At 40.1% G+C, this 26,870-nt stretch overlaps 1 protein-coding gene across 2 annotated transcripts in view; it reads left to right on the top strand.

The window, feature by feature from the left end:
- Window positions 1–7,862: 7,862 nt before the first annotated feature.
- Window positions 7,863–26,870, top strand: part of nt5dc2 (5'-nucleotidase domain containing 2) — a 30,223-nt gene continuing 11,215 nt past the window's right edge. Inside the window, exons 1-6 of one of the 2 annotated variants that reach the window (XM_020459435.2) lie at window positions 7,863–8,407; window positions 19,464–19,648; window positions 19,764–19,838; window positions 19,946–20,001; window positions 21,020–21,113; window positions 24,989–25,117. In XM_020459435.2, coding sequence (XP_020315024.1) covers window positions 8,041–8,407; window positions 19,464–19,648; window positions 19,764–19,838; window positions 19,946–20,001; window positions 21,020–21,113; window positions 24,989–25,117 — 906 coding nt within the window. In that variant the 5' untranslated portion in view covers window positions 7,863–8,040. The remainder of the gene's footprint in view (window positions 8,408–19,463; window positions 19,649–19,763; window positions 19,839–19,945; window positions 20,002–21,019; window positions 21,114–24,988; window positions 25,118–26,870) is intronic. The other variant, XR_004205237.1, reaches the window with a different exon arrangement.

The following is a 26,870-nucleotide window of genomic DNA, read 5'->3' as shown; positions in this document are numbered from 1 at the left end:
GTTATTTTCAGTCTTTGTGTGTCTGTACCAGATAGAACTGTTTCGGTTGGTGTTTTTGAAGTGTTCAGTTTTCCATTAAAAAGATGAACACTATCCACGCTGCACTTTGGTCCTCTCTATCTCCAGACGACAACCGTTACATGTAAAAACATTCGTCCACAACATTTTTGAGAAATAGGGATTTTGTGAGTATGGAACATTTCTGGGATCTTTTATTTCAGCTCATGAAACATGGGACCAACACTTTACATGTCGAGCCCTCATGCTGCAGGGTTAAGCCATGTGAGAGACCAAGATGGTTCTCTGCAATAAAATATTTGACATCATGCTAATTGTTTTCACAATTAGAATATCTTTCTCAAATACAATGATCAAGAATAAGGAGTTGGCTTACCTTGTGAAAGTGAGGACAGTGAGAAGAGATTTCTGGCGTTTCAGGGCACATTTTGGTGGGGGCTTGGTTAGACGTTAACATCCAGCCTATTTCTACGCACATTTGTCATTTAAGGGCTTGTAAGTAAGCATTTCACTGTAAGGTCTACACTTGTTGTATTCGGCACATGTGACAAATACAATTTGATTTGTTGACGTTTTACTGAAGTGGAAGAAGACTTAAGTCAACCTAAACACATTGCCAAAGTAGTTGACGTGGGATTTGTTCTGTCAAACGGTATTTCACGCCTCGTGATTTATAAGAAGGACATAGCAGGAGGTAATACAATTAGGTAATAAAATTATATAACTCTGGGGTCACCATGATCTGGCTACTTTGATCGGGGGGCGGGGGGGTCTTTGCTGAGTTTCGGCAATCAAGGCTGAGAGGATGTATCCATTTTGAAAGGGCTGTTCTGCTCTTTGACCAGACCAAATGGTCGGACTTAATGTTTGTAACATCAGCAACACAATAGGTTGGTTGTCAGATCATGGTGCCCAAATGTCTGTGATGGAACTGAGGTTGGGTGTGTTGGTAAGATTTACTTTCTCCTATTCCAAAATATTTTATTAATAGTAGAGATGTGGATTTAAAATGATCCCAATCATGGTTAATTTATTTATAACCAGAGAATTGGGGTGATTTAAACACCACCAAACATGATTATTTTTTAAAGAAAGGGCCTGACATGAATGGAGCATTTCACAGGAGAGACAAATCAAATTTATTTGTCACGTGCGCCGAATACAACCTTACAGTGAAATGCTTACTTACAGGCTCTCACCAATAGTGCAAAAATTAGATGAACAATAGGTAGGTAAAGAAATAAAACAGTAAAAACACAGGCTATATACAGTAGCGAGGCTATAAAAGTAGTGAGGCTACATACAGACACCGGTTAGTCAAGCTGATTGAGGTAGTATGTACATGTAGATATGGTTAAAGTGACTATGCATATATAATGAACAGAGTAGCAGTAGTGTAAAAGAGGGGTTGGCAGGTGGTGGGTGGGACACAATGCAGATAGCTCGTTTAGCCAATGTGCAGGAGCACTGGTTGGTCGGCCCAATTGAGGTAGTATGTACATGAATGTATAGTTAAAGTGACTATGCATATTTGATAAACAGAGAGTAGTAGCAGCGTAAAAAGGGGGGTTGGGGGGGGCACACAATACAAAGTCCGGGTAGCCATTTGATTCCCTGTTCAGGAGTCTTATGGCTTGGTGGTAAAAACTGTTGAGAAGCCTTTTTGTCCTAGACTTGGCACTCCGGTACCGCTTGCCATGCGGTAGTAGACAGAACAGTCTATGACTGGGGTGGCTGGGGTCTTTGACAATTTTCAGGGCCTTCCTCTGACATCGCCTGGTGTAGAGGTCCTGGATGACAGGCAGCTTAGCCCCAGTGATGTACTGGGCCGTACGCACTACCCTCTGTAGTGCCTTGCTGTCAGAGGCCGAGCAATTGCAGTACCAGGCAGTGATGCAACTGGTCAGGATGCTCTCGATGGTGCAGCTGTAGAACCGTTTGAGGATCTCAGGACCCATACCAAATCTTTTTAGTTTCCTGAGGGGGAATAGGCTCTGTCATGCCCTCTTCACGACTGTCTTGGTGTGCTTGGACCATTCTAGTTTGTTGTTGATGTGTACAACAATTCAGATAATACATCTGGGTCCAGTGTGGCTCAGTTAGTAGAGCATGGCACTTGCAATGCTAGTGTTGTGGAATTGATTCCCATGGTGGACCAGTTCGGGAAAGTATAAAAAAATGAATGGATAAGATGTCTACAACTCACAAGTGCTTTTTAACCATCAGATTAAATTGGGAGACAAATATATGAACATATTCTCAATATTCACCAGAGACTTGTATAAAAAAACATGTAAACTCTTTATATATACTTATAATATAATATTATAGTGTCAGTATATGCAGCCTATGGGGAAGGGGGATACCTAGTCAGTTGTACAACTGAATGCCTTCAACTGAAATGTGTCTTTCACATTTAATACAAACCTTCTGAATCAGAGAGGTGCGGGGGTTGCCTTAATCTACACCCTTAATCGACACCCGGGGAACAGTGGGTTAACTGCCTTGCTCAGGGATTCGATCCAGCAACCTTTCGGTAACTGGCCCAACACTAACCATTAGGCTACCTGCCGCCCCGTATGGTTATGTAATCTATTGCATACATTTTACACATGCGAATAGTCCTTAAGCCTTTACACTCGTGGGAATTTGCCTATATGGTAGGGCTAAATTGAAATGCTTCTGACTGAATAAATATGAAAAACATATGCATGGTAGCAATTGAAAGGGAACAGTTTGGAGATTATGGGAATATTATTAGGCCAAAGTTGAGGACACAACAGTTCACCGGACACAAGACTGAATCCAAACATTACACTGTTGATTTTTACATGCATTTTACATGTACTGTACTTTTTGCCGCATTTGTTGATAACAAAATCTGAAAATACCATCAGTAACATGATAGCAATATTCCTGGAAAACTTGGGTCGGTGCAACATAAAACAAAAAATGACACGGTTTTGAGTGAGTGGACTAACTGGTGTGTCCAAGTGGCTACACACCTATCAGTTCCTAAGTCATTTCAATGTACTTTGACTCAAAAGGTTATAAAATATGATCATAAAGTGGAAATTCAGAGAAACAGATTGTAATTTTGGTGTGGATTGAAAGGACTGCATTCAGGTGTGTGTTCTGCGGTAAATTGTCTTCCCAATAGACAAACATAGGCTCATAGGCTCAGAACAACTCAAGGTATGGTGCCATGTCATCTTGTAACTGTACATCAAACAATGATAGAAAATATTGACACTGTATATGACATGAGTTTTTGATATGGAAATGTGAAGTGCACATTTGGACTCACAGGTCTTTGGCTTGCTTGTATGACATCAAAGCGATATTTATTATAGTCCTCAACGTCTCATCTTTCAAAATACACTGAGTCCTCTTAATTTACACCATTCCCCTCACTCATGTTGCAAAAGTTGTCCAATTAGCCGGAGGAATGGTGGCAACTTCTTGTCATGTGCGATGCTCAAGTTCAGAACTGCTGTCAGTCAAAGCCCTTACGATGCTGTGAGGCGCAGAGCCTGAGCTCTAACTTCATTTATATAATGTTACAGTACCGCCACTGCCTTCCAGTTTAGGTGATTATTAGTGCCCCAATCTGCCATTTTCAACCCTTATACGGGTACGAGTTTAAAGGGTTACCATCTTGGATAGTAGTACAGTAGTAGTATGTTACAAAGTAGTATTAGTGTAGATGTACAGTACTGACATATCTTGACAATGTAAATATATATTGTAACATCCTTTAAAAGCATAAAGCTACTTGTTTATTGTCAGAATGAGACTTTTGGATATGTGTAGTAATTAAAACATCGGTGTCTCCCTGTTTCACCATAGGTTATATTTCTCAACAGTTTAACATATAAACATTTCATTCCCCTGTACACGTTTATTTTTTGAGTATAAATATCTGAAATGGGGCTGCTAAGATAGCCAAAGTGTTGTCATGTCATATCCATCAAAAACCAAGGGTGGGTCAAAATTATTCCAAAGATGTGGTATGGAAAACCTTTAGTACTAAGACACTGGCGGATATATTAGAATGTTTAAAACAACTTGACCATGAAGACATTTCAGTCAATTAGGAATGGATTCCTATAAAGCTATCTAGTGTATAATGTAGCTGCACATTGTAAAGTCAAACCACTCAATAATACAACTTTTTATTGACATTCAACCTGTGAATGAAAATATACACAAAAGTTCTAAATGAAAGCATTCCCAAAACAAATCTTTAAAAAATGGAACTGTAAACAAAATCCATATCTCCACAATACCCTGAGGCTAATCGATTATAAAAAAACACAAATAAATCACATCAGCAAAATCTTTAAGAAAACTGTATATGCCTGTTCTCAGTATGGAACAACTTGAATTCAAATTGTATGAAACCTTTTGTGTTTTGTCTGAAGGATTGTTCAGTAGTGAATAATGAATTCAGCAGTGCGGTGAAGGGCCTGCAAAAACCTCCAACTAGATCGTTTATTGTGTGAATATTTATATTTGCTAGTGATGGGGACGGATATGGAAAATCCATCAAATACTGTAAATCAGATAATGACAGGCTCACCATTTTTTGTCTTCTTAACTACCATTTAATCCAACAGCAAACTAATGCAGACACACATTTCAAAACAGTTATTTTTGAAGTGCTGAATAGGAAGAAGAGTAGATGGGTAAATATACTTTTCCATACAGTATTTCACTATATCTTGACATGCACACATTTTTATAACATGGCAGTTTTACAGTTTTATTATCAAGTATATACAGTGCCTTCAGAAAGTATTCATACCCCTTGACTTATTCCACATAACAGTCTGAATTCAAAATTGGTTAAAAAAAATTGCACCCATCTAACCACAATACCCCATAATGACAAAGTGAAAATATTGCTACAATGATTACAGATAATCCTGAATGAATCGTGAGTAATAATGAAAGAAAAAGTTACAGACGCACAAATATCATACCACCCAAAATGCTAATGCTTATTGTAATGGTGAGAGGTTAGCATTTTTGGGGAGTTGGGGTGGGGGGGTCATATTTGTTCTTCTGTAACTTTCTCACTCATCATTATTCACGGCTCATGCAGGATTGTCCGTAATCATGGTAGCATCCTTAATGTAGAAGTGTTTAGAACCATATTCTATTCTTATTTACAATAAAAGTGATTCCAAAATGACACAATATATTATTTACCATTAATTTTCATTGGGCACAAAATAATCTGAAACGCAACCAAAACAAACAGCAAATGCATCCAACAAATGTGTAGAGTCACAAGTTTGATGTAGTCATTGTGTGCTAGGAATATGAGACCAAATACAAATACTACTTTCAAACACATATAAGTAATTTGCTACTTTAATGCGCGTAAGTGGATTGTCCTAATACTTTTGGTCCCCTAAAATGTGGAGACTATGTACAAAAAGTGTTTCTAAATGGTTCACCCGATATGGATGAAAATAACCAAAAATGAAAGCTGACAGTCTGCACTTTCACCGCATAGTCATTGTATCATTTCAAATCCAAAGTGATAGAGTACAGAGCTCCAAAAAAATATGAATCTGTCTCTGTTCCAATACTTTAGGAGCTCACTGTACGTCTGGGCAGTTTGATTAAGTAATACTTAATTAAAAAGTCAAGAGAATACTGAATTTTGAAAAACTGATACTTGGGCTGAATATGTATCCAAATTGAAAGAGTGATTAGGTGCAGTGAACATGTGACTTTGGGAATTTGTTTTGTTGTACTCAGTCAATTGAAAATGTGCTTAAAGTTTTGATGAGCTGATTTGATTTTTGTGCTTAGAGTTGTGAAAATGTTCCACAGACTTGTAGAATTTGCACCAATCCTGCAACTCCCAAGGCTATGTGAAGTCCAGACAATTGCTTGTTGATTCCCCACTGGACAAGGTGTGAATGACCTGGAAGGACTAAAGGAGTCCACGTGCTTCCCAGCCGAAATATTTCGGAACAGTTTGTGCATATATTATGATGACATTGTGACTTCGGCAAGGGATTTTTAATCAGCCAAAGTCGGCAGCCGAAGTCTATGCGCCCTCGTCAGCGATTGGTCAACAGTAGGGATTCTTCTATGAAGTGCCTGTCCTCATGCACATTCTTTCACTTGAGAAATACGGCACCAAACACCCTAGTCTGATGCCCTAAGATCTCCATAGCAAAAACTTCTAAATTAATGACAGATTTCTTGAGTTATTTTAGATTAATTCAGACTGTTTTGAGGCTACGGCAATCACACTTGTAGGCGATGTCATGGCGACGTTGGCTAGCTAAGCTCGTGCGCAGAAACACATCATTGGGTCTAATGGTCATCTCATTCCGAACTGCTCATGTACAGTCCGTCAAATCAAAGGCCCTCCTTCGATATAAAGTTGTTGGTAGGCCTGATCACTGACTGATGAGGCAGCCTACAGGGAGGAGGTCAGAGACCTGGCAGTGTGGTACCAGGACAACAACCTCTCCCTCAATGTGAGCAAGACAAACAAGCTGATCGGGAACTTGAGGAAAAGGAGAGCCGAACATGCCCCATTCACATCGATGGGGCTGTAGTGGAGCGGGTTGAGAGCTTCAAGTTCCTTGGTGTCCACATCACCAACAAACTATCATGGTCCAAACACACCAAGACAGTCGTGAAGAGGGCACGACAATGCCTATTCCCCTCAGGAGACTGAAAAGATTTGGCATGGGTCGCCAGATCCTCAAAAACCTCTACAGCTGCACCATCGAGAACCTCCTGACCGGTTGCATCACTGCCTGGTATGGCAACTGCTCTTCATCCAACCATAAGACGCTACAGAGGGTAGTACGTACGGCCAAGTACATCACTGGACCGAGCTTCCTGCCATCTAGGACCTCTATACTAGGCGGTGTCAGAGGAAGGCCCAAAATAACTCCAGCCACCCTAGTCAAAGACTGTTCTCTCTGCTACCGCATGGCTAGCGCTACCGGAGTGCCAAGTCTAGGTCCAAAAGGCTCCTTAACAGCTTCTACCCCCAAGACTGCTGAACAATTAATCAAATTGCTACCTCGACTATTTGCATTGACCAACCCCCGCTACTCACTGTTTATTATTTATGCAGTCACTTTACCCCTACCTACATGTACATATTACCTCAATTACCTTGACTAACCTGTACCGCCGCACATTGACTCGGTACTGGTACCCCTGTATATAGCCTCGTTATTGTTATTTTGTTGTTATTTTTTAACATTTTAGTAAATCATTTCTTAACTCTTATTTTCTTAAAACTGCATTGTTGTTTAAGGGCTTGTAAGTAAGCATTTCACGGTAAGGTCTAAAACCATCTGTTGTATTCGGTGCATTTGACAAATACAATTTTATTTGATTTACTCGTTCACTTCTCTCATTGACTTCTCAAATCCCTGCCTGGTCTGTTTCGCAAGTGATTATTGATGTCTCACAATGCTGTGCCTCTGGGTTTAGAAACTCTGTGGCAACACTCTATCTTAACTCCTCCTTCACATTTACTGGATTGGTTGAACAGTGCAGAAGAGAACATCCCCCTACCAGAATGTGGGGAATCTAGTTTCAGGGTTTATTTTATGCCTGGGGCATGTTCAGCAGGAAGCAACATTTTGGAAAGTTCAGATGGGCATGTTTGTTCAATATAGAATATTTCTACCTGACATACGGAATAACGTAGGCTATCTTGATGTAATTTCTATCTGAAAAATCAAGAACGTTTTTCAAATGAATGTGTCCCTGGCTACGTTGGTGAACTTGTTTACATGCGAATCTGCCCTCTCATTGGCTAGAATATTCCCGCCTGTTCCCGCCTCCTTTGCGGATATTTGTTCTCTTTGTTAGAACGTTGAGACCCGTCTCAGTATATAGATAGCCTCTGTTGATGATATACTGTCATCCTTGTGCATCTGACTCAGTTGCTACTGTATCAACTGTAGCCTACATTTAGGTTTGAATTAGATAACGTTCTGGAGATACTCTGATAAATGCCAGGTAGTAATGTCCTGTCAAAAAATAAGAAAGTTTAGCCATGCGTTATTGCAGAAAAGTAAGGCAGCTTCGCTTTGCAGGGGTTTAAAAACATCTGTTGCGTCTTATGGTAACGTGGCATCTAGAGGTCCGACCAACCAAATAGGAAAATGCTGCGAAAATGGTCAAAGTTGTGGATCAAATTCGGGTATCCAGGCTACAGGGTCCACAGCCATCCCAACTTCTCCATCACCCGCAAATCACAGACAAGTCGGAGGCAAGAAATTTAAGGAGGTGTCGCCGAAGTTTTCTGAAAGGGCATTCACTACAGCACCCAAGATTGACTCCAAGGTGTACCTTTGGTCAAGGTATAATGAGATGAAACGACTTGTGCACGGTAAGATGTTTTTATGTAATGTTAAAGCTCGCCTAATATATCGAATATTAGCCAGCAGATCTGACCCGCTCGCTTACAGCTGCACTAGGGTTAGACAGCATTACTGTTAATAGCCTATTAAAACTCCACTGAGGTAGTGTAAGATAAGGCTCAGAAAATGAGCTTCATTCCAGAGATAAGAAATGAGTTATACTCCGAATTGTCCCGTTTTCCCTTTATCCAAACTGTTAAACTTCGAAGATTGAACAACTTTTGTTTTGTCCTGAAACCTGTCCTTTTTGTCATAATGCTTGGTTGCAGAAGGCACAGCAGCCATTTTGAAATGGCAGTGTTAGCCCGAACAGCCTGTCAGGGTTGCCAAGTATAGCAAAATGTGTAGCCCAATGACTAATCAAAACCCAAGCACAAGGCTTGAAAACTAGCCCAAATGTTTTTTACTGCAGCAAGAGGGGAGTTGCCATATTTAGCCAATAAACACTTTCTCCATAACGTTATTGAGCGAATTGAGAAGGAATCTCGACTTAACTTCTAAAGACCATAAGAAGCTAAATTAGGGTTTTCCATCAAAATAATTAATATTGGGAGCTAACGTGACTAATAAAATAATTTAAATATATTGCAAGAGAAAATATAATTCACCCCTTTTAAACTTAAAAAACGAATATTAAGCTATTTTCTGGCCGTTGTGCCGTTATGTGCCAGATGTTAAGACTACAAACCGTTATAAATGGCCTATTTGGGAGATTGACTTGTCTTTTCAATAGGCATAGACTAGGCCTACTGACTTAAACCTGGATTTATGATTGTAATTAAACTTTTCCATGGTTTGGTTAGCTAGATGCAGGTAGCCTATAGCCCCTGATAGGCCTACTTCTAATTTCAAATAGCCTACACAGTAGCCAAGATATAAGATTCATGATTTAACAGCTTGCTTAGTTCAAATTGACAGACTAATTTATTCAACATGAATAGCGAGGAGATTTAGTGGTAAGAAGTGTTTCCATTGCCCAATAGCCTGCTGGAATAGGCTACTGAAGATGGGTTCGTAATTTCAATGACGTAATTAAATATTCATAATATGGATATTAACTGATCTGACTGGCTGTTACCTTCAATCTAATGCATTCTAAAAACAGCTGAACGGCAATTACGATAGAACTATGACCATGATCACAATCGATAACTTCCAATTTCATTAACTAAATTGCCCATTAACAATTGCATAATAACACAAGGCTACAACAGCAATAAACTGGCAATTTATTAAATGCAATTTATTAAATGCGTTTGCCAACTCCAGGTAGGCAACACAAGTGGCACAAATTGATTTGCAATGGCTCCAGTGATATCGTAATTTCAGTATATTTATTTTATAAAATGGTAGACTACAGTAGCCTACATAGGCATAGAAATTAATAGCCAACGGATGCAAATGTATCATTATCCACATTTAATGTCAGTTTCGTTGTGGACTTTTCCCCATAACAGAAGCATAACTGCCATTTGAAATTTCCACTCGTGCAGCGCTCGAAACCCAAGAACTGAGCATGCATGAAACCCTTTGCTTAATATGGTTTTCCATGAGCAAAGTCAACATTAGAATGCAGTTTAAACCACCTCCAAGCAAATTTAACTAATGCGCTCTAGAGCGTCTACAGGCATTTCCTGTGCTTTGTCACTGTTATTTATTGATGCGCGATCAGTTATAGCGCGTTAATATGTTTTATGGAAAAAAGGTTGGAAATGTCATTACGGAGACAGCTAATCTAAATAGCCTACCTACAACTGGTCAAGGTTTTCAGGATTTGCGCATGTGCTCTTCTATCTCCTCTCACTCACTTGACTCAGCTGCCTGCTGCAGCGCTCAGTCTCAATACATACACACCGCTCAGGCCCTCCCCACTCACTCACTCAGAAACAGGCTGCCTCACTGCCTGATAGTCTTCAGCAGCAGGTCACAGTGAAATATATATATTTTTAAAAATTGCCATGCAATTTAGAAGTAGCCCAAAACCCGCGGCCAATACATTTTCACCCGCGACGTCGTTTTGTTAAGTAGCCCAATTTTCAGGAAAACCGCAGACATGGCAACCCTGGCTCTTGTTGTTCAACGAGATGTGCCATTCCATAATGGTTGCTGTTGCTACTGCTAGTTAGCATGGGGACAAAAACAGTAGTTTACTTAAACGAGCAGTTCATTCTTTTTGGTCTAACAGTTGGTATAATGGGACAATTCGGAGCACAACACTTTTCTTATCCCTGGATTGAGGTACATTTTCAGAGTCATACCTCGTGCCGGCTTTGTGGATTCTTAATATACACAGGAATGCTGTCTGACCCTATTGCAGCTGTAAGCAAGAGGGTCGGATCTGGTGGCTAATAAATACGTAAAATCAGGGTTGATAGGAACATCATTTGTTCAAAAGACATCACTGTATCTTTGTACTTCCTGAAGAAGGCCATGCTGGCAAACGTGTCATTAAAAGAAAAATTATCCATTGAAAATGTCATACAAATATGAAGTTTCTTGATCCTTCTTGCTTTTTAAAATCCAATTATCCCCTTTTACCAAACATCACCTTCTATTTACAAAGACCTATTGTGCAACCTAGCAGCACTTTCCTTCCTTCTCTTTTCTAGGCTACTTGCCTAAAACATGTATGTTTTTTTGCCAACTGAATGTGTATTGGTGGGTGGGTTGTTTAGCAACAAAACTGATGCGTGTGCAACCTTAGAGCAGAACAGGCGGGGTTTGCGTAGAATCAAAGGATTGTTGCCAACATGTAAACTATACTGAACAAAAATATAAACACATGTAAAGTGTTGATTCCATGTTTCATGAGCTAAAGTAAAAGATCCCATAAATGTTCCATACGCACATTTGTGCACAAATTTGTTTACATCCCTGTTGGTGAGCATTTTTCCTTTGCCAAGATAATTAATCTGCTTGTCAGGTGTGGCATATCAAGAAGCTAATTGAACAGCATGGTCATTACACAGGTGCACCTTGTGCTGAGGACTGGTGGTCACACCAAATACTTACTGCTGTTCTGTTCCACTTCCCTACCTTTTTTAAGGTATCTGTGACCAATAGATGCATATCTATATTCCCAGTCATGTGAAATCCACAGATTAGGGCCAATTCATTTATTTAAATTAACTGATTTCCTTAAATTAACCGTAACCTAGTAAAATCTATGACATTTTTGTGTTTGTATTTTTGTTTCAGTGTATATTTCCTCTCCAAATCTTTATTGGAAAACATGACGAAATGTGCACAATGAGCACTTTTTGTCTCTTAAATACATTGTTACAGTTGTTGGTTTGTTAGCTAATTAATTTTAGACAGAGGTAAAATTACTTTTATATTGGATATTCGGTGGATATTCGGTTTTCTCTCATCAATAGCTCTTAATTAAACAAAGTGTGCCATGACAATGAAAATGATATATCCCAATTCAGGGGAGCATGGAGAATAGTCCATTGCTTTTTTGTTGTTGAAATTTAGATAGTTTCTTCCAGTTTTCAATCTTCAATTTTTTTCCTCATCAATCTACCCACAATGCCCCATACTGACAAAGCAGAAACTGTTTTTTAGAAATGTTTGCAGCTGCAAGAAAGAGGGTCGGATCTGGTGGCTTATATATAAATAAATAAAATTGGGTTGATTTGAACATTGTTTGTTCAAAAGTCATCACTGTATCTTTGTACTTCCTGAAGAAAGCCATGCTGCCAAATGTGTCATTAAAAAAACATTTGTTCCATTGAAAATGTCATACAAATATGAAGTGTCTTGGCCTCCTTGCTTTTTAAAATACAATTATCCCCTTTTACCAAAGAGCAGCTTCTATTTACAAAGACCTATTGTGTAACATAGCAGCACTTTCCTTCCTTATTTTTTCTAGGCTGCTTGCCTAAAATATGTATGTTTTTTTATCAACTGAATGTGTATTGGTGGGTTGATTGTTTAGCAACAAAACCGATGCGTGTGCAACCTTGGAGCAGAACAGGCGAGTTTGTGTAGAATCAAAGGATTGTTGCCAACATGTAAACTATACTGAACAAAAATATAAACACAACATGTAGTCCCAAAGTGTTAGTCCCATGTTTCATGAGCTAAAATAAAAGATTGCATAAATGTTCCATATGCACAAAAAACTTATTTTTCAAACTTTGTGCACAAATTAGTTTACATCCCTGTTAGTGAGCATTTTTCCTTTGCCAAGATAATTAATCTGCTTGACAGATGTGGCATATCAAGAAGCTGATTAAACAGCATGATCATTACACAGGTGCACCTTGTGCTGGGGACAATAAACAACCACTCTAAAATGCAAAGTTTTGTCGCAACACAATGCCACAGATGTCTCAAGTTTTGAGGGAGTGTGAAATTGGCATGCTGGCTGCAGGAATGTCCACAAGAGCGGTTGCCAGAGAATTGAATGTTAATTTCTCTACAATAACCACCTCCAATCGTTTTAGATAATTTGGCATTACTCATTTGTCATTTTGACTAGAAATTAGGGCTGCGCGATAAACATAAAGAAATATATAGCCTAGGCTATGCATTGACGGACCAGTTAAAAATTTTACTTTACCTTCTATAACATTATTTTTATTTTTTATTTGTTACATTAAAGCTGCAATATGTAACTTTTTGGGCAACCCGACCAAATGTACATAGAAATTTGAGTTATAGATCTGTCATCCTCACATAACCTTTTTCGGCAAGACAGATCTTCCAAAGTTGGTGGAGTGGCAATCTTTACCAAGGAACACCTTCAGTACTCGGTTGTCTCCACCAAGTCTGTCCCCAAACAATTTGATTTGCTGGTTTTACGCATTAAACTTTCAATAACTCTTTGTTGACTGTTGCTGGGTGTTATCGGACACCATCAGCACCGGCTTGTACCTGGCCCCTTACACTAAGTCTGAAAGGAGGCCTTTTGCCTTCTGGTAGGCCGTCATTGTAAATAATAATTTGTTCTTAACTGATTTGCCTAGTTAAATAAAGGTTAAATTAAAAGAAACAATTGAAAGTAAGTCTAAAAAACTGTAGATCTGTTCTATGTTTGCTGTTTCTATGCTTCCCATTATTAAGTTTCGTTTTTGCGTCTTTTACTTTTGGTTTTGAACACCACCTTCAAACAGCTGAAAATACAATATGTTTGGTTGTTGCAAATATATTTCACAGCGGTTTACATGCTACAATGATTTTCTACACTCTTAAGTGCTTGTTTTCACAAACTGAAATTAGACTAACTATTAGAATTTCAGCAACCAATAATTAAATAAATCATAATTCAGGAATGACCAAATCTAGATTTAACCTAACATGCCTACCACACCACTTGCGTCGCGTGCTTTGCAAAATATTTGTAAACATACGTTATTCAATTATTGCACCCACACTGCTCGCGCGTGCCAACGAGCGTCTGCGTTGCCAAGCGCTAAAATAGAAGTCAATTCTATTTGTGACGCTGAGCGCAGTGCAAGTCCTGGCTCTCCCATTGGTTTATCGAAGCAGATTATTATTTTCAATGACAGCCTAGGAACAGTGGGTAAACTGCCTTGTTCAGGGGCAGAACTACAGCATTTTTACCTGGCCAGTTCAGGGATTTGATCTGGCAACCTTTTGGTTACTAGACCAACGCTCTAACCACTAGGCTACCTGCCGCCAATTGTAAGATGAACTGAGTTCGGTCGGCTGTTGTGTAACTATGAAAGTTAGATGCCAATCGCCATATAAAGTCCAAAGAAGAAAAGGCCTGGAAGGAGGAGAGATGACTAGAAACGATTCGGTTGACCGTTTTATGCGTGGATTAATTGTCAGAGTAGAGGACCTTGTGCGTTCAGGTGAAATAACAAATAACAGTTTATATCCCATGACAAATTAGCTAGCAACTGCAAGCTAGCTAGCTAAATTGCCATAAATGTTTAATGCTTTTTGACCTGTCCCCAAATTAATATAATTGGTTCAGAGCTTGTTTTGATATTTCAACCTGTGTGTCGTGATTGTGTTTGGTGTGGGGGGACAAAATCAATTTGCGCGTGTCCGGTTTGGGTACGGTGTTAGCCTGCAGCTTTGATATGTGCTGAGAGAAGGACAGTGTACCGTCTAATCATGCTCCCAAGTACTTGTATGAGATCTAACCCTCAGAGGTAGTAATCACACCCCGGCGGGGAGAGGGGCATTCTTCTTACCAAACCATACTACCTTTGTTTTGGAGATGTTTAGAACAAGGTTAAGGGTAGAGAACTTGCTGGACACTAAGAAAGCTTTGTTGTAGAGCTTTTAACAAAATCCGGGGAGGGGCCAGCTGAGTATACGACTGTATCATCTGCATATGAATGGATGAGAGAGCTTCCTACTGCTTGAGCTATGTTGTTGATGTAACTTGATAAGAGCGTGGGGCCTAGGGTCGATCCTTGGGGTACTCCCTTGGTGACAGGCAGTGGCTAAGATAGCAGATGTTCTGACTTTATACACTGCACTCTTTGAGAGACGCAGTTAGCAGACCAGGCCAAAGACCCCTCAGAGGCACACTAGAATGGAATGGTCTACTGTATCAAAAACTTTGGCCAAGTCAATACAAATAGCAGCACAACATTGCTTAGAATCATGCTACCTATGGTAATCCAGAGAGATATTCCCTCATTATGTCAATCACAATTAATTTTTGTTCATGATCACGACATAAAATAGTTGTTTTGTCGAAGATCACGAGATAAACTGTATAAATAGGAGTGGATGTTTTGATGATAGATTGGCCGTATGGCTGAGGCGGCAGAGCCCATGGTGAGTCAGAGCATACATTTTTATTGATTGCTACAGTAAGGGATGGTACATTTCATGCCAACAATATGCCTTCATTTGTGTTTGGAGCTCATTATGAGTTTATAAGTTGGAATGTTAGCACGCTAAATGTCCCTGACTTTGAGCTAAGAGCTCACGCGCATTTAAGTTCTGAACAATGCCTGACAGACAGACCTGTCTCCCGGGCAGCACTGTCTCCCAGGCTGTGTGCCACCCCCAAGACCAAAGCCAATCACATGCAAGCAACAACACAGCTAATTTGGCTAGTCCTGTGAGCGAGCTAGCTAGGTAGTCTTGGTAGTTAGATAGATAGCTTGTTATCTATGCTGGTTGTTCGTGTGCATAACTGATGTTTATAATTGTACGGGACACTTCATGTTTTATGGATGCTATTGAATCTGATCAGTCAGGAACCCCCTGTAAATGTAAATATTTTCCATAAAACATGAGCTGTCCCTTTATAATTATACACATATCAGTTATGCAAGCTAACAACCAGAAAATATTTTATCTTTATTTCACTAGGCAAGTCCTCTTAGAGCTACCCCCCTACTTTTTTAAATTTCCGCCTGAAGACATACCCAAATCTAACTGCCTGTAGCTCAGGCACAGAACCAAGGATATGCATATTCTTGGTACCATTTGAAAGAAAACACTCTGAAGTTTGTGTAAATGTGAATTGAATGTAGGAGAATATAACACAATACATCTGGTTTAGATAATACAATGAAAAAAACATATGTTTTTTATTTTTATTGTTGTATCATCATCTTTAAAATGAACAAGAGAAAACAAACATTCAGATAGGATGATGAGGGCAACAGTACTTGTGCAAAGTTTCAGAATGATAACCTCCAAAATGAGTGTGCTACATGACATTTATCATGAAGTCACCCAGGTGTCCCACACAAGTAGCCCAAATGTACCCAAGTGGCCAAATTGGTGAAGTTATACATTTTGAATGGAATAACTATATACAAAATACCAAAATGGTATTCTAACGCACCCCCCCAAATTTTTTTGGAAAAAAAATTATTATATATATATACATTTACAAAATAACTCTTTCAATATTTGGAAGACCCTCAGTCCTCTACACAATATTGTGCTGCTGATGCCAGGTGCCATAGCACATCCATGCCTGCAGAATGAACCAGCTTCAGTGGGGGATGGACACCTTGGCACTGGGGGCTCCCATTCGGAGTCAGTGTCACTGTGAAAGAAAATGTTCAGTTAGAATAGTTTCACATATGAGCCCTGTATCAACAGGTATAATAAACATATATATATAGAGTACAGGGAACATAAAGTTGAATATATTATTATAGACCTACTAGATCTACTGTCTCATTTATATTATGACATTTCAGCTACATCTACTGTCTCTTATATTATGACAGACCAGCTAGATCTACTGTCTTTATTATATTACAACAGACCAGCTGTATCTACTGTCTCCATTTCACTTTGGCCATTGTTGTGGACCTGCCCTCCCCTCAACAGCCTCAAATAGGCTATTTCATTTCACAAATAATATTTTATATTATTAATTTCAAACAAGGGCATTAGCATGAGAAGATCTTACCAGTCCAAAACGATGTCCTCTCCGTTCAAAAAATATTCCTCCATTTGGGAATCGCTAAATTAATCGTCCTCGATCAATTTCTGTACATCTGTATATTTAGACTTAGATTTAGCTTTCCCTGACTTAGTCGCCATACTGATTGATATATAAACAGCTGAATATGCGCTTTACCAAAACAATACTGTGCGCAACATGCGTGGCTCCTTCCAGTATGAATCGTCAAAGGCGAATGAACCTCTTTACGCCGGAGTTTACTACATGGGCTGGTCTTCCAACACATAAACATTACATATTGCCGTTTACCTCAGCTCATTGGCCATCTACCCAGCTAGATTTCAAGACGATTAGTGGTCATTGGGTTCAAATACAGGCAATCAACGAACCAGCGGACAAATCATTGGTGCACAATGATGTTATTACTTGTTGTCTTCAAATCGGTTTCTTTCAGTCAATACATCCCGCGAAATGACCCATCAGGTTGGGTTGTGTTACAAACAAACCAGTTGATTGCAATGAAACCAAACATGACGGGAAAAGTCACGTTTTGTGTGTGTATTTACCTCGAATGTGTCGTCGAAAATGGAATGAGACGGAATTCACGACACAAGCGGTTCACAAAATGTTTCGTGTTAGGCTATAAAAATGGATTTGATCAAACAAAAGACCATTCATTGTGTAATAATGAGCATTGGGATTGCAAACAGAGGAAGATCGTCAAAGGTAAACAATTTATTTTATTGCAGTTTGTGATTTTGTTACGCCTGTGCTGGTTGAAATAGTTGTTTTTTATGGGGCTCTATCCTCAGATAATCGCATCGTATTCTTTCGCAGTAAATCCTTTAAAAAATAAATCTGACAACGCAGTTAGATTAGCAAGATTCTAGGCTTTCGAAACATGTGAGACACTTGTATTTTCATGAATGTTTAATATGACTATTTATGTAGCGATCACCATATGTTGTCGAATTTCATCCCACTACCGGGTTCGGTGCGCAGAGAGGTTAAGAACAAATTCTTATTTTCAATGACAGCCTAGGAACAGTGGGTTAACTGCCTTGTTCAGGGGCAGAATGACAGCTTTTTACCTTGTCAGCTCGGGATTTAATCTTGCAACCTTTCTGTTACTAGTCCAACTCTCTAACCACTAGACTACCTGCCGTAACAAGCTAGCTTGATACCTACCAAGACTACCGAGCTAACTAGCTAGCTCACAAGACTAACCAAATGGGCTGTTTTGTTCCTTGCATGCGATTGGCTGTCAAGACCGGCACGCAGCCTGGGAGATAGACCTCAGAAAAATAATTGTAGACCTCCACAAGTCTGGTTCATCCTTGGGAGCAATTTTCAAACGCCTGAAGGTACCACGTTCATCTGTACAAGCAATAGTACGCAAGTATAAACACCATGTGACAACGCAGCCGTCATACCGCTCAGGAAGGAGAGTTCTAGTTCTGTCTCCTAGAGATGAATGTACTTTGATGCGAAAAGTGCAAATCAATCCCAGAACAACAGCAACGGACCTTGTGAAGATGATGGAGGAAACGGGGACAAAGGTATCTATATCCACAGTAAAAATGAGTCCTATATCGACATAACCTGAAAGGACACTCAGCAAGGAAGAAGCCACTGCTCCAAAACCGCCATAAAAAAAGCCGTCTGGCTTTTTAGTTCGTAGTTTTTGGAGAAATGTCCTCTGGTCTGATGAAACAAAAATAGAACTGTTTGGCCATAATGACACCATCGTTATGTTTGTAGGAAAAAGGGGGAGGCGTGCAAGCCGAAGAACACCATCCCAACCTTGAAGTGCGGGGGTGGCAGCATCATGTTGTGGGGGTGCTTTTCTGCAGGAGGGACTGGTGCACTTCACAAAATAGATGGCAGCATGAGGAATGAAAATATGTGGATATATTGAAGCAACATCTCAAGACATCAGTTAGAGCTTGGTCGCAAATGGATCTTCCCACTGGACAATGACCCCAAGCATACTTCCAAAGTTGTGGGAAAATGGCTTCAGGACAACAAAGTCAAGGTATTGGAGTGGCCATCACAAAGCCCTGACCTCAATCCTATAGAACATTTGTGGGCAGATCTGAAAAAACGTGTGCGAGCAAGGAGGCCTACAAACCTGACTCAGTTACACCAGCTCTGTCAGGAGGAATGGGACAAAATTTACCCAAAGTATTGTTGGAAGCTTGTGGAAGGCTACCTAAAATGTTTGACCCAAATTAAACAATTTAAAGGCAATGCTACCAAGTAATAATTGAGTGTATGTACACTTCTGACCCACTTGGAATGTGATGAAAGAAATAAAAGCTGAAATAAGTCATTCTCTCTACTATTATTCTGACATTTAACATTCTTAAAATAAAGTGGTGATCCTAACTGACCTAAGACAGGGAATGGAATCTTTACTAAGATTAAATGTCAGGAATTGTAAAAAAACTATGTTTAAATGTATTTGGCTAAGGCTTCTGTAAACTTCCGACTTCAACTGTATATCTTTGGCCATTTTGAACAATAGACCACTTACTGCCCAAAATTGTAAGCACGGGCTCTTTAGATTATCCACACAATGCATTTAAGACAAATCATGAAGCTGGATCATGTTAGATTTTTTTTTTGTGTGTGTAATGTCTCCCCTTCCTTTTCTGCAGATTTGATTCCTCCAGGTGTATGTAACTTACTGAACCCCTCCACCATCTATGCCAACAATGAGGTTGACTTGGACGAAGTGGAAATCTATGGCTTTGATTATGACTACACGCTCGCTTTGTACTCCAACACTCTTGATACAATGATCTACAACACAGCTCGAGACTTCCTTGTCAAACACTACAAGGTTAGTTTGACAGAAATGTGATGCTGTTTGCCTCATATCCTCATACAAATGGTCATTGTGCACGTTGTTTATTGTTTGTTTGAATTTAAATTGTTACTTTTAATTCCCCTAACAGTATCCAGAGGGCATTAGCAAGTATGACTATATTCCCAACTTCGCTGCTCGTGGTCTCCACTATGACATTCAGAAGGTACGTGTTTTTATGGGTGTATAAAAGCTTTTAAACATTCAAAGTTTGAGAGTGAAATTAGAGTGAAATGGTAGTTCAGTCAATAAAATTATATTTTTTTCATGCAGGGACTGTTGATGAAAATTGATGCCTTCCATTACATTCAGCTTGGGACTGTATACAGGTGAGACACTTGCTGGGGGAATATAATGAAAACTAAAGGCCTAAACTCACAAAATCAAATTTTATTAGTCACATGTGCCAACTATAACAGGTGTAGTAGACCTTATGTGAAATGCTTACTTATGAGCCCTTAAACAACAATGCAGAGTTTTTAAAAAGTAAGTAAGAAAACGTTTTTGAATAAACTTAAGGGAAAATAGTAACACAATGAAATAAGAATAACTTTAGGCGTGCGTGCAATTGATTTTAGAATGCTTTGTTTTGAGTGATAATGACCCAACTGATGCCGGGCGGACAGTGAAAGCGCTGTTCTCTTTGACACTCCGCTCAATTACAACGTGTCTATTTTTGCTTTTTATGGCTGGAGTGTAGTCACACAAAACATTTTGTCCTCATTAAAACATTTTCGAGCTCATTTGAATATGAAGAGTTAGCTAAAGGTTGAGGCTTTACCATACATGCTAAATTTGACCAATTTATCCACTTCTGGAAACATCGCTATCAGCAAAGATGATTAGAGGTATAGACTATCCTGATAGCATACAGTCAATGCAAAAGCCAGAACTGTCATTGGGGGTGTATTTGCCGATTTTGAAAGAGAGGGAGATGAGAATTTACATTTTATTTCAAGGTAAGCTGTTGCAAAGTATAACTTTTTGGAGGGTGCTCAAAAGTGTATATTTATTATTCTCTAAGTTGCTCGCAACAGTAGCTTGCTACTGATGGTATTAACTATGCAGATACTAAACACAACTGACAGAGACTCATTCATTTGAAGTGCCAGAGACTTATCAAATCTGGCTAGCTACCGAGTGCACCACCAGCCAAACTAGAACCAGGACGATGTCCTCACTGTCTATTGATTTTACCGCTCTGCTCGTCCTGTCCTCTCCGCCCTCCCGCTTCTGTTGAGTTTTGTGCACAACGTTTTTTCTAATAACAATACTCTTTGCTATTGGTATGTCATGGATTCAATTCTGTAATAGAGAGACCATAATGAGAGATGTTGATTCCCACAGGGGTCTGAATCCTGTCCCAGATGAGGAGGTTTTGGAGCTCTACGGTGGAACTAACCATGTCCCTCTTGAGGAAGTCAGTGGCTTCTATGGAAAGGTCATTACTTACATTCTTCTACCTTAACATTTTCACACTTACCAACAAACAAGTGTGATCATTCTACAGTGGTCCCTGAATGCTTATTTTTAATGTCCAGTTTCGAATGAATCAGCATTTGAGCTGGCCATATTGTTTTTCACAGAAACATTTTGCACAAACACAGTCCTTACAAATTTATGTCCAGAATGTGACCAGTTTATTTTTGGATACAATGTTCAGACATTCACAGAAGTAGCTACAGCATAACACAATCATCAAAACCAGAAAATGTACGCTGGAAAGATTGACGTAACAGGTCATATTTTTATAACTCTCGGCTGACAGAAACTACATTATAAATGATCTAATAGCAATTATTATTTAACCAAAGATAATACAAGGAGACAAGATGAGTTTGGTCTGTTTATAGTATGCATATTGAAGGGGGTGTGTTGTCTACGTTCATTCACTTCCCTTCATTCACTTCCGGAAGTTTACCTGAAAGATGAGTGAACCATTCCTTCACCTCATTATAACATTTTTGGTTTGACAGACGTTTAGGTGACACCCAGAATGCATTGTATAATGTCAACAAACATGGCGCCACACATAGCTGGCAAATAGCTTAGCATTAGCTCATTATAAACAGTACAACCTTCAAAAAAGTATTGTACACACATCATAGGTGTCCATTACAATCAATGCAATAATCGGAATGCATTATTTGTCACCGGTACTGTGAATAAAACTGTAAGTACATTATGCCCCATACATAGATACATACATACATACATACATACATACATACATACATACATACATACATATTGTATGTGCCTACAGTAGAAACGACAACACGATATACCGAAAATAAGGAACTTACTTTGATAGGAACGCATGTCCAAAGTTATTATTTGTAAGGAAAACCAACATGTTCCAATTTGTGCAAGACTGTGCAAATGTCTGCATACTTGATCTGCGCAAACATTGGTGAAGTGCGTGGACTCTCGAAGAGAGAAGTTTGTCCGGCTCAGTAAAGCCTCATACATAAATTGTCTGCAACGCTGAAATTAGCTACTTCTATGTGAATTAATGAGGAGGCGGAACACAGCTCAATTCAAACTGTTGTTAGGAAATACAACTTGTTAACTGTCCTGTTGCGTAATAATCATATTTTGGAACAGTGAGTGAATTCTGACATCACGTGCATAAAACAACTCACACTGGGGTGACCGTTAGAGATATTTGGAACTCGTATGAAAAGGTTAACTGAAAAATAAGGACCGGAGACACTAAAATAGAATATATAGTGTATTCAGAAAGTATTCAGACCCCTTCACATTTTCCACATTTTGTTACATTACAGCCTTATTATAAAATGGATTAAATAGTTTTTTCCCCCTCATCAATTTAACCACAATATCACATAATGACAAAGAATGTTTGCAAATGTATTAAAAATAAAAAATGGAAATATCAAATGTACATAAGTATTCAGACCATTTACTCAGTACTTTGTTTAAGCACCCTTGGCAGCGATTACAGCCTTGAGTCTTCTTGGGTTTGACGCTACAAGCTTGGCACACCTGTATTTGGGGAGTTTCTCCCATTCTTCTTTGCAGATCCTCTCAAGCTCTATCAGGTTGGATGGGGAGCGGCGCTGCACAGCTATTTTCAGGTCTCCACAGAGATGTTTAATTGGGTTCAAGTCTGGGCTCTGGCTGAGCCACTCAAGGACATTCAGAGACTTGTCCCGAAGCCACTCCTGCGTTGTCTTGGCTGTGTGCTTAGGGTCGGTGTCCTGTTAGAAGGTGAATCTTTGCCCCCGTCTGAGGTCTTGTGCACTCTGGAGTAGGTTTTCATCAAGGATGAAACTTTGTACTTTGCTCCGTTCATCTTGCCCTCAATCCTGACTAGTCTCCCAGTCTCTGCCGCTGAAAAACATCCCCACGGCATGATACAGCCACCATCATGCTTCACCGTAGGGATGGTGCCAGGTTTTCTCCAGACGTGAGGCAGGCCAAAGAGTTCAATCTTGGTTTCATCAGACCAGAGAATCTTGTTTCTCATGGTCTGAGAGTCTTACGGTGGTGAACTAGAGAGTCTTAAGGTGGTACACTTTTGGTAAACTAGAAGCGGGCTGTCATGTGCCTTTTACTGAGGAGTGGCTTCCGTCTTGCCACTCTACCATAAAGGCCTGATTGTTGGAGTGCTGCAGAGATGGTTGTCCTTCTGGAAGGTTCTCCCATCTCCACAGAGGAACTCTTGAGCTCTGTCAGAGTGACCATCTGATTCTTGGTCACCTTCCTGACCAAGGCCCTTCTCCCCTGATTGCTCAGTTTGGCAGAGCGGCCATCATTTAAGAATGATGGAGGCCAATGTGTTCTTGGGGACCTTCAATCCTTCAATGTTTCCCTGGATCTGTGCGTCAACACAATCCTGTCTCGGAGCTCTACGGACCTCATGGCTTCGTTTTTGCACTGACATGCACTGTCAACTGTGGGACTTAATATAGACAGATGGCCACAAATGTGGCAGGCCACAAATGTGCATATGTCTGCTCAAACGGTCAGCAACAGACTCCATGAGGATGGTATGAGGGCCCGACATCCACAGGTGGGGGTTGTACTTACAGCCAAACACCATGCAGGACGTTTGGCATTTGCCAGAGAACACCAAGATTGTCAAATTCGCCACTGGTGCCCTGCGCTCTTCACAGATGAAAGCAGGTTCACACTGAGCACATGTGACAGTCTGGAGATGCCGTGGAGAACGTTCCTCTGCCTTCAACATCCTACAGCACCGGTTTGGTGGTGGGTCAGTCATGGTGTGGGGTGGCATTTCTTTGGGGGGGCCGCACAGCCATCCATGTGCTCGCCAGAGGTAGCCAGACTGCCATTAGGTACCGAGATGAGATCCTCAGACCCCTTGTGAGACCATATGCTGTTGCGGTTGGCCCTGGGTTCCTCCTAATGCAAGACAATGCTAGACCTCATGTGGCTGGAGTGTGTCAGCAGTTCCCGCCCGTTCCCCAGACCTGAATCCAATTGAGCACATCTGGGACATCATGTCTCGCTCCATCCACCAACGCCACGTTGCACCACAGACTGTCCAGGACTTGGCGGATGCTTTAGTCCAGGTCTGGGAGGAGATCCCTCAGGAGACCATCCGCCACCTCATCAGGAGCATGCCCAGGCGTTGTAGGGAGGTCATACAGGCACGTGGAGGCCACACACACTACTGAGCTTCATTTTGACTTGTTTTTAGGACATTACATCAAAGTTGGATCAGCCTGTAGTGTGGTTTTCCACTTTAATTTTGAGTGTGACTCCAAATCCAGACCTCCATGGGTTGATAAATTTGATTTCCATTGATCATTTTTGTGTGATTTTGTTGTCAGCACATTCAACTATGTAAAGAAAAAAGTATTTAATAAAAATATTTCATTCATTCAGATCTAGGATGTGTTATTTTAGTGTTCCCTTTATTTTTTTGAGCAGTGTAAAAGCAGTTTTGCTTTGTCGTTATGGGGTATTGTGTGTAGATTGAAGAGGGAAAACGTCATTTTAATACATTTTAGAATACGGTTGTGATGTAACTAAATGTGAAAACAGTCAAAGGGTCTGAATACTTTCTGAACGCACGGTATGTTTGAAAATCCGTGGAATTTGCTGCAATTGCCAAATTTCCATTCTTTAAAAGATAAAATAATGGTTAAAAGCCTGCGTAAAAGACTTGCATTAATGATCAGTTCCCGATGGAAATTGCTCTCTAAAATGTATATCCAATATCTGCAAAAAATTCATTAAAAAAATCGCCGGATTTGTTGTTGTGTTTTTTTTGCTGAGGCTCAGCTTTGTCTTCTATCCCGTTGAGCTAACGTTATCTTACAGGGTCCTGTGATGAAGCAGTTCATGGATGTTTTCTCCATCCCAGAGATGACTCTCCTGGCTGCTGCCAATGACTACTTCAACTCCAATGACATTGAATATGACCCTGGTCATCTCTACAAAGACGTTTCAGTGAGTGCATTCGGCAACAAAACATACCCACATTCTCACAAACTTGGAATCCACAGATAATACTGTATTTTAATTGAGACAGTCAAACTGAAACCAGCTTTGAACATGTGGGCAAATAACTGGTTCTGGAAATAGAGGCTTTTAACAAAAAATGCTTTTTGACTTAAATAATGTAACTAACTTAGTTGATTGCTGCATCCTAGCTCATAAGTAGTTGCACCAAAGTCAATATCTGTGAATGGTCCTTTTGTCTACCAGTGTGCAAGGCAGTTGGGAATGTGATTTTAACGTTGTTTGTTATGCTGTGCCGGTCGGTCAGTGAGCCAAAAGCGCTTTCATTCCCCCTTAATGAACAAGATGCATACTATTTGATCTTCTCATTCCGTTTAACGGGCAGCTGCACTCAAAAACAAACTTCTCTGGTTGAAAACGGACAATATTGCATCAATATTAGTCTAGTGTATATAGCACAATTTTGGTCATTAAGTCACTGTCTTCTAAAACTGACATTTGCGAAATTTAGGGAAGCTGTTACGGCACCGAAGCACTTTGCCACTCTCCAGTGACTTGATAAGATGATTTGGGCCGGACGGTAGCCTACTGGTTAAGAGTGTTGGGCCAGTAACCAAAATATCGCTGGGTCGAATCCCAGAGCCAATTAGGTAAATCTGTCTGTGCCCTTGAGCAAGGGCCCCACAAGGCTGCGTGCTCAGCCCCCTCCTATACACCCTTTTCAGCCATAACTGCGTGACCATGCATGCCTCCAACTCAATCATCAAGTTTGCAGACGACACAACAGTAGTGGGCTTGATTACCAACAACGACGAGACAGCCTACAAGGAGGAGGTGAGGGCACTCGGGAGTGTGGTGTCAGGAAAACAACCTCTCACGCAACGTCAACAAAACAAGGGAGATGATCATGGACTTAGGAAACAGCAGAGGGAGCATCCCCCCTATCCACATCGACAGAACAGCAGTGGAGAAGGTGGAAAGTTTTAAGTTACTCATTGTACAAATCACGAACAAACTGAAATGGTCCACCCACACAGACAGTGTGGTGAAAAAGGCGCAACAGCGTCTCAGGAGGCTGAAGAAATGTGGCTTGACACCTACAACCCACACAAACTTTTACAGATGCACAATTGAGAGCATCCTGTCGGCATCACCGAGGGCAAACTACCTGCCCTCCAGGACACCTACAGAACCCAATGCCACAGGAAGGCAAATAAGATCATCAAGGACAACAACCAACTGCTAAATCAGACTGCTAAACAGCAATCACTAACTCAGAGAGGCTGCTGCCTACATTGAGACACAATCACTGGCCACTTTAATAAATGGATCACTACTCACTTTAAACAATGCCACCTTAATAATGTTTACATACCTTACATTACTCATATCACATGTATATCCTGTATTTTATACCATCTCTTGCATCTTGACCTATGCCGCTCGGTCATTGCTAATCCATATATTTCTATGTATATATTCTTATTGAATCTCTTTACTTAGATTTGTGTGTGTTAGGTAGTTGTTATGGAACTATTAGATTACTTGTTAGATATTACTGCACTGTCGGAGCTAGAAGCACAAGCATTTCGCTATACTCGCAATAACATCTGCTGACCAAGTGTATGTGACCAATATAATTTGATTTGATTTGAGGCACTTAACCCTATTTGCTCCTGTAAGTTGCTCTGGATAAGAGCGTCTGCTAAATGACAAAACTGTACATTTACATTTGGCACTG

The sequence above is a fragment of the Oncorhynchus kisutch genome, linkage group LG24 (assembly GCF_002021735.2).
Source record: "Oncorhynchus kisutch isolate 150728-3 linkage group LG24, Okis_V2, whole genome shotgun sequence".
Taxonomy (NCBI): Eukaryota; Metazoa; Chordata; class Actinopteri; order Salmoniformes; family Salmonidae; genus Oncorhynchus; species Oncorhynchus kisutch.
Note: the sequence above shows the minus strand (reverse complement) of the source record. Positions and strands in the feature narration are given on the sequence as shown.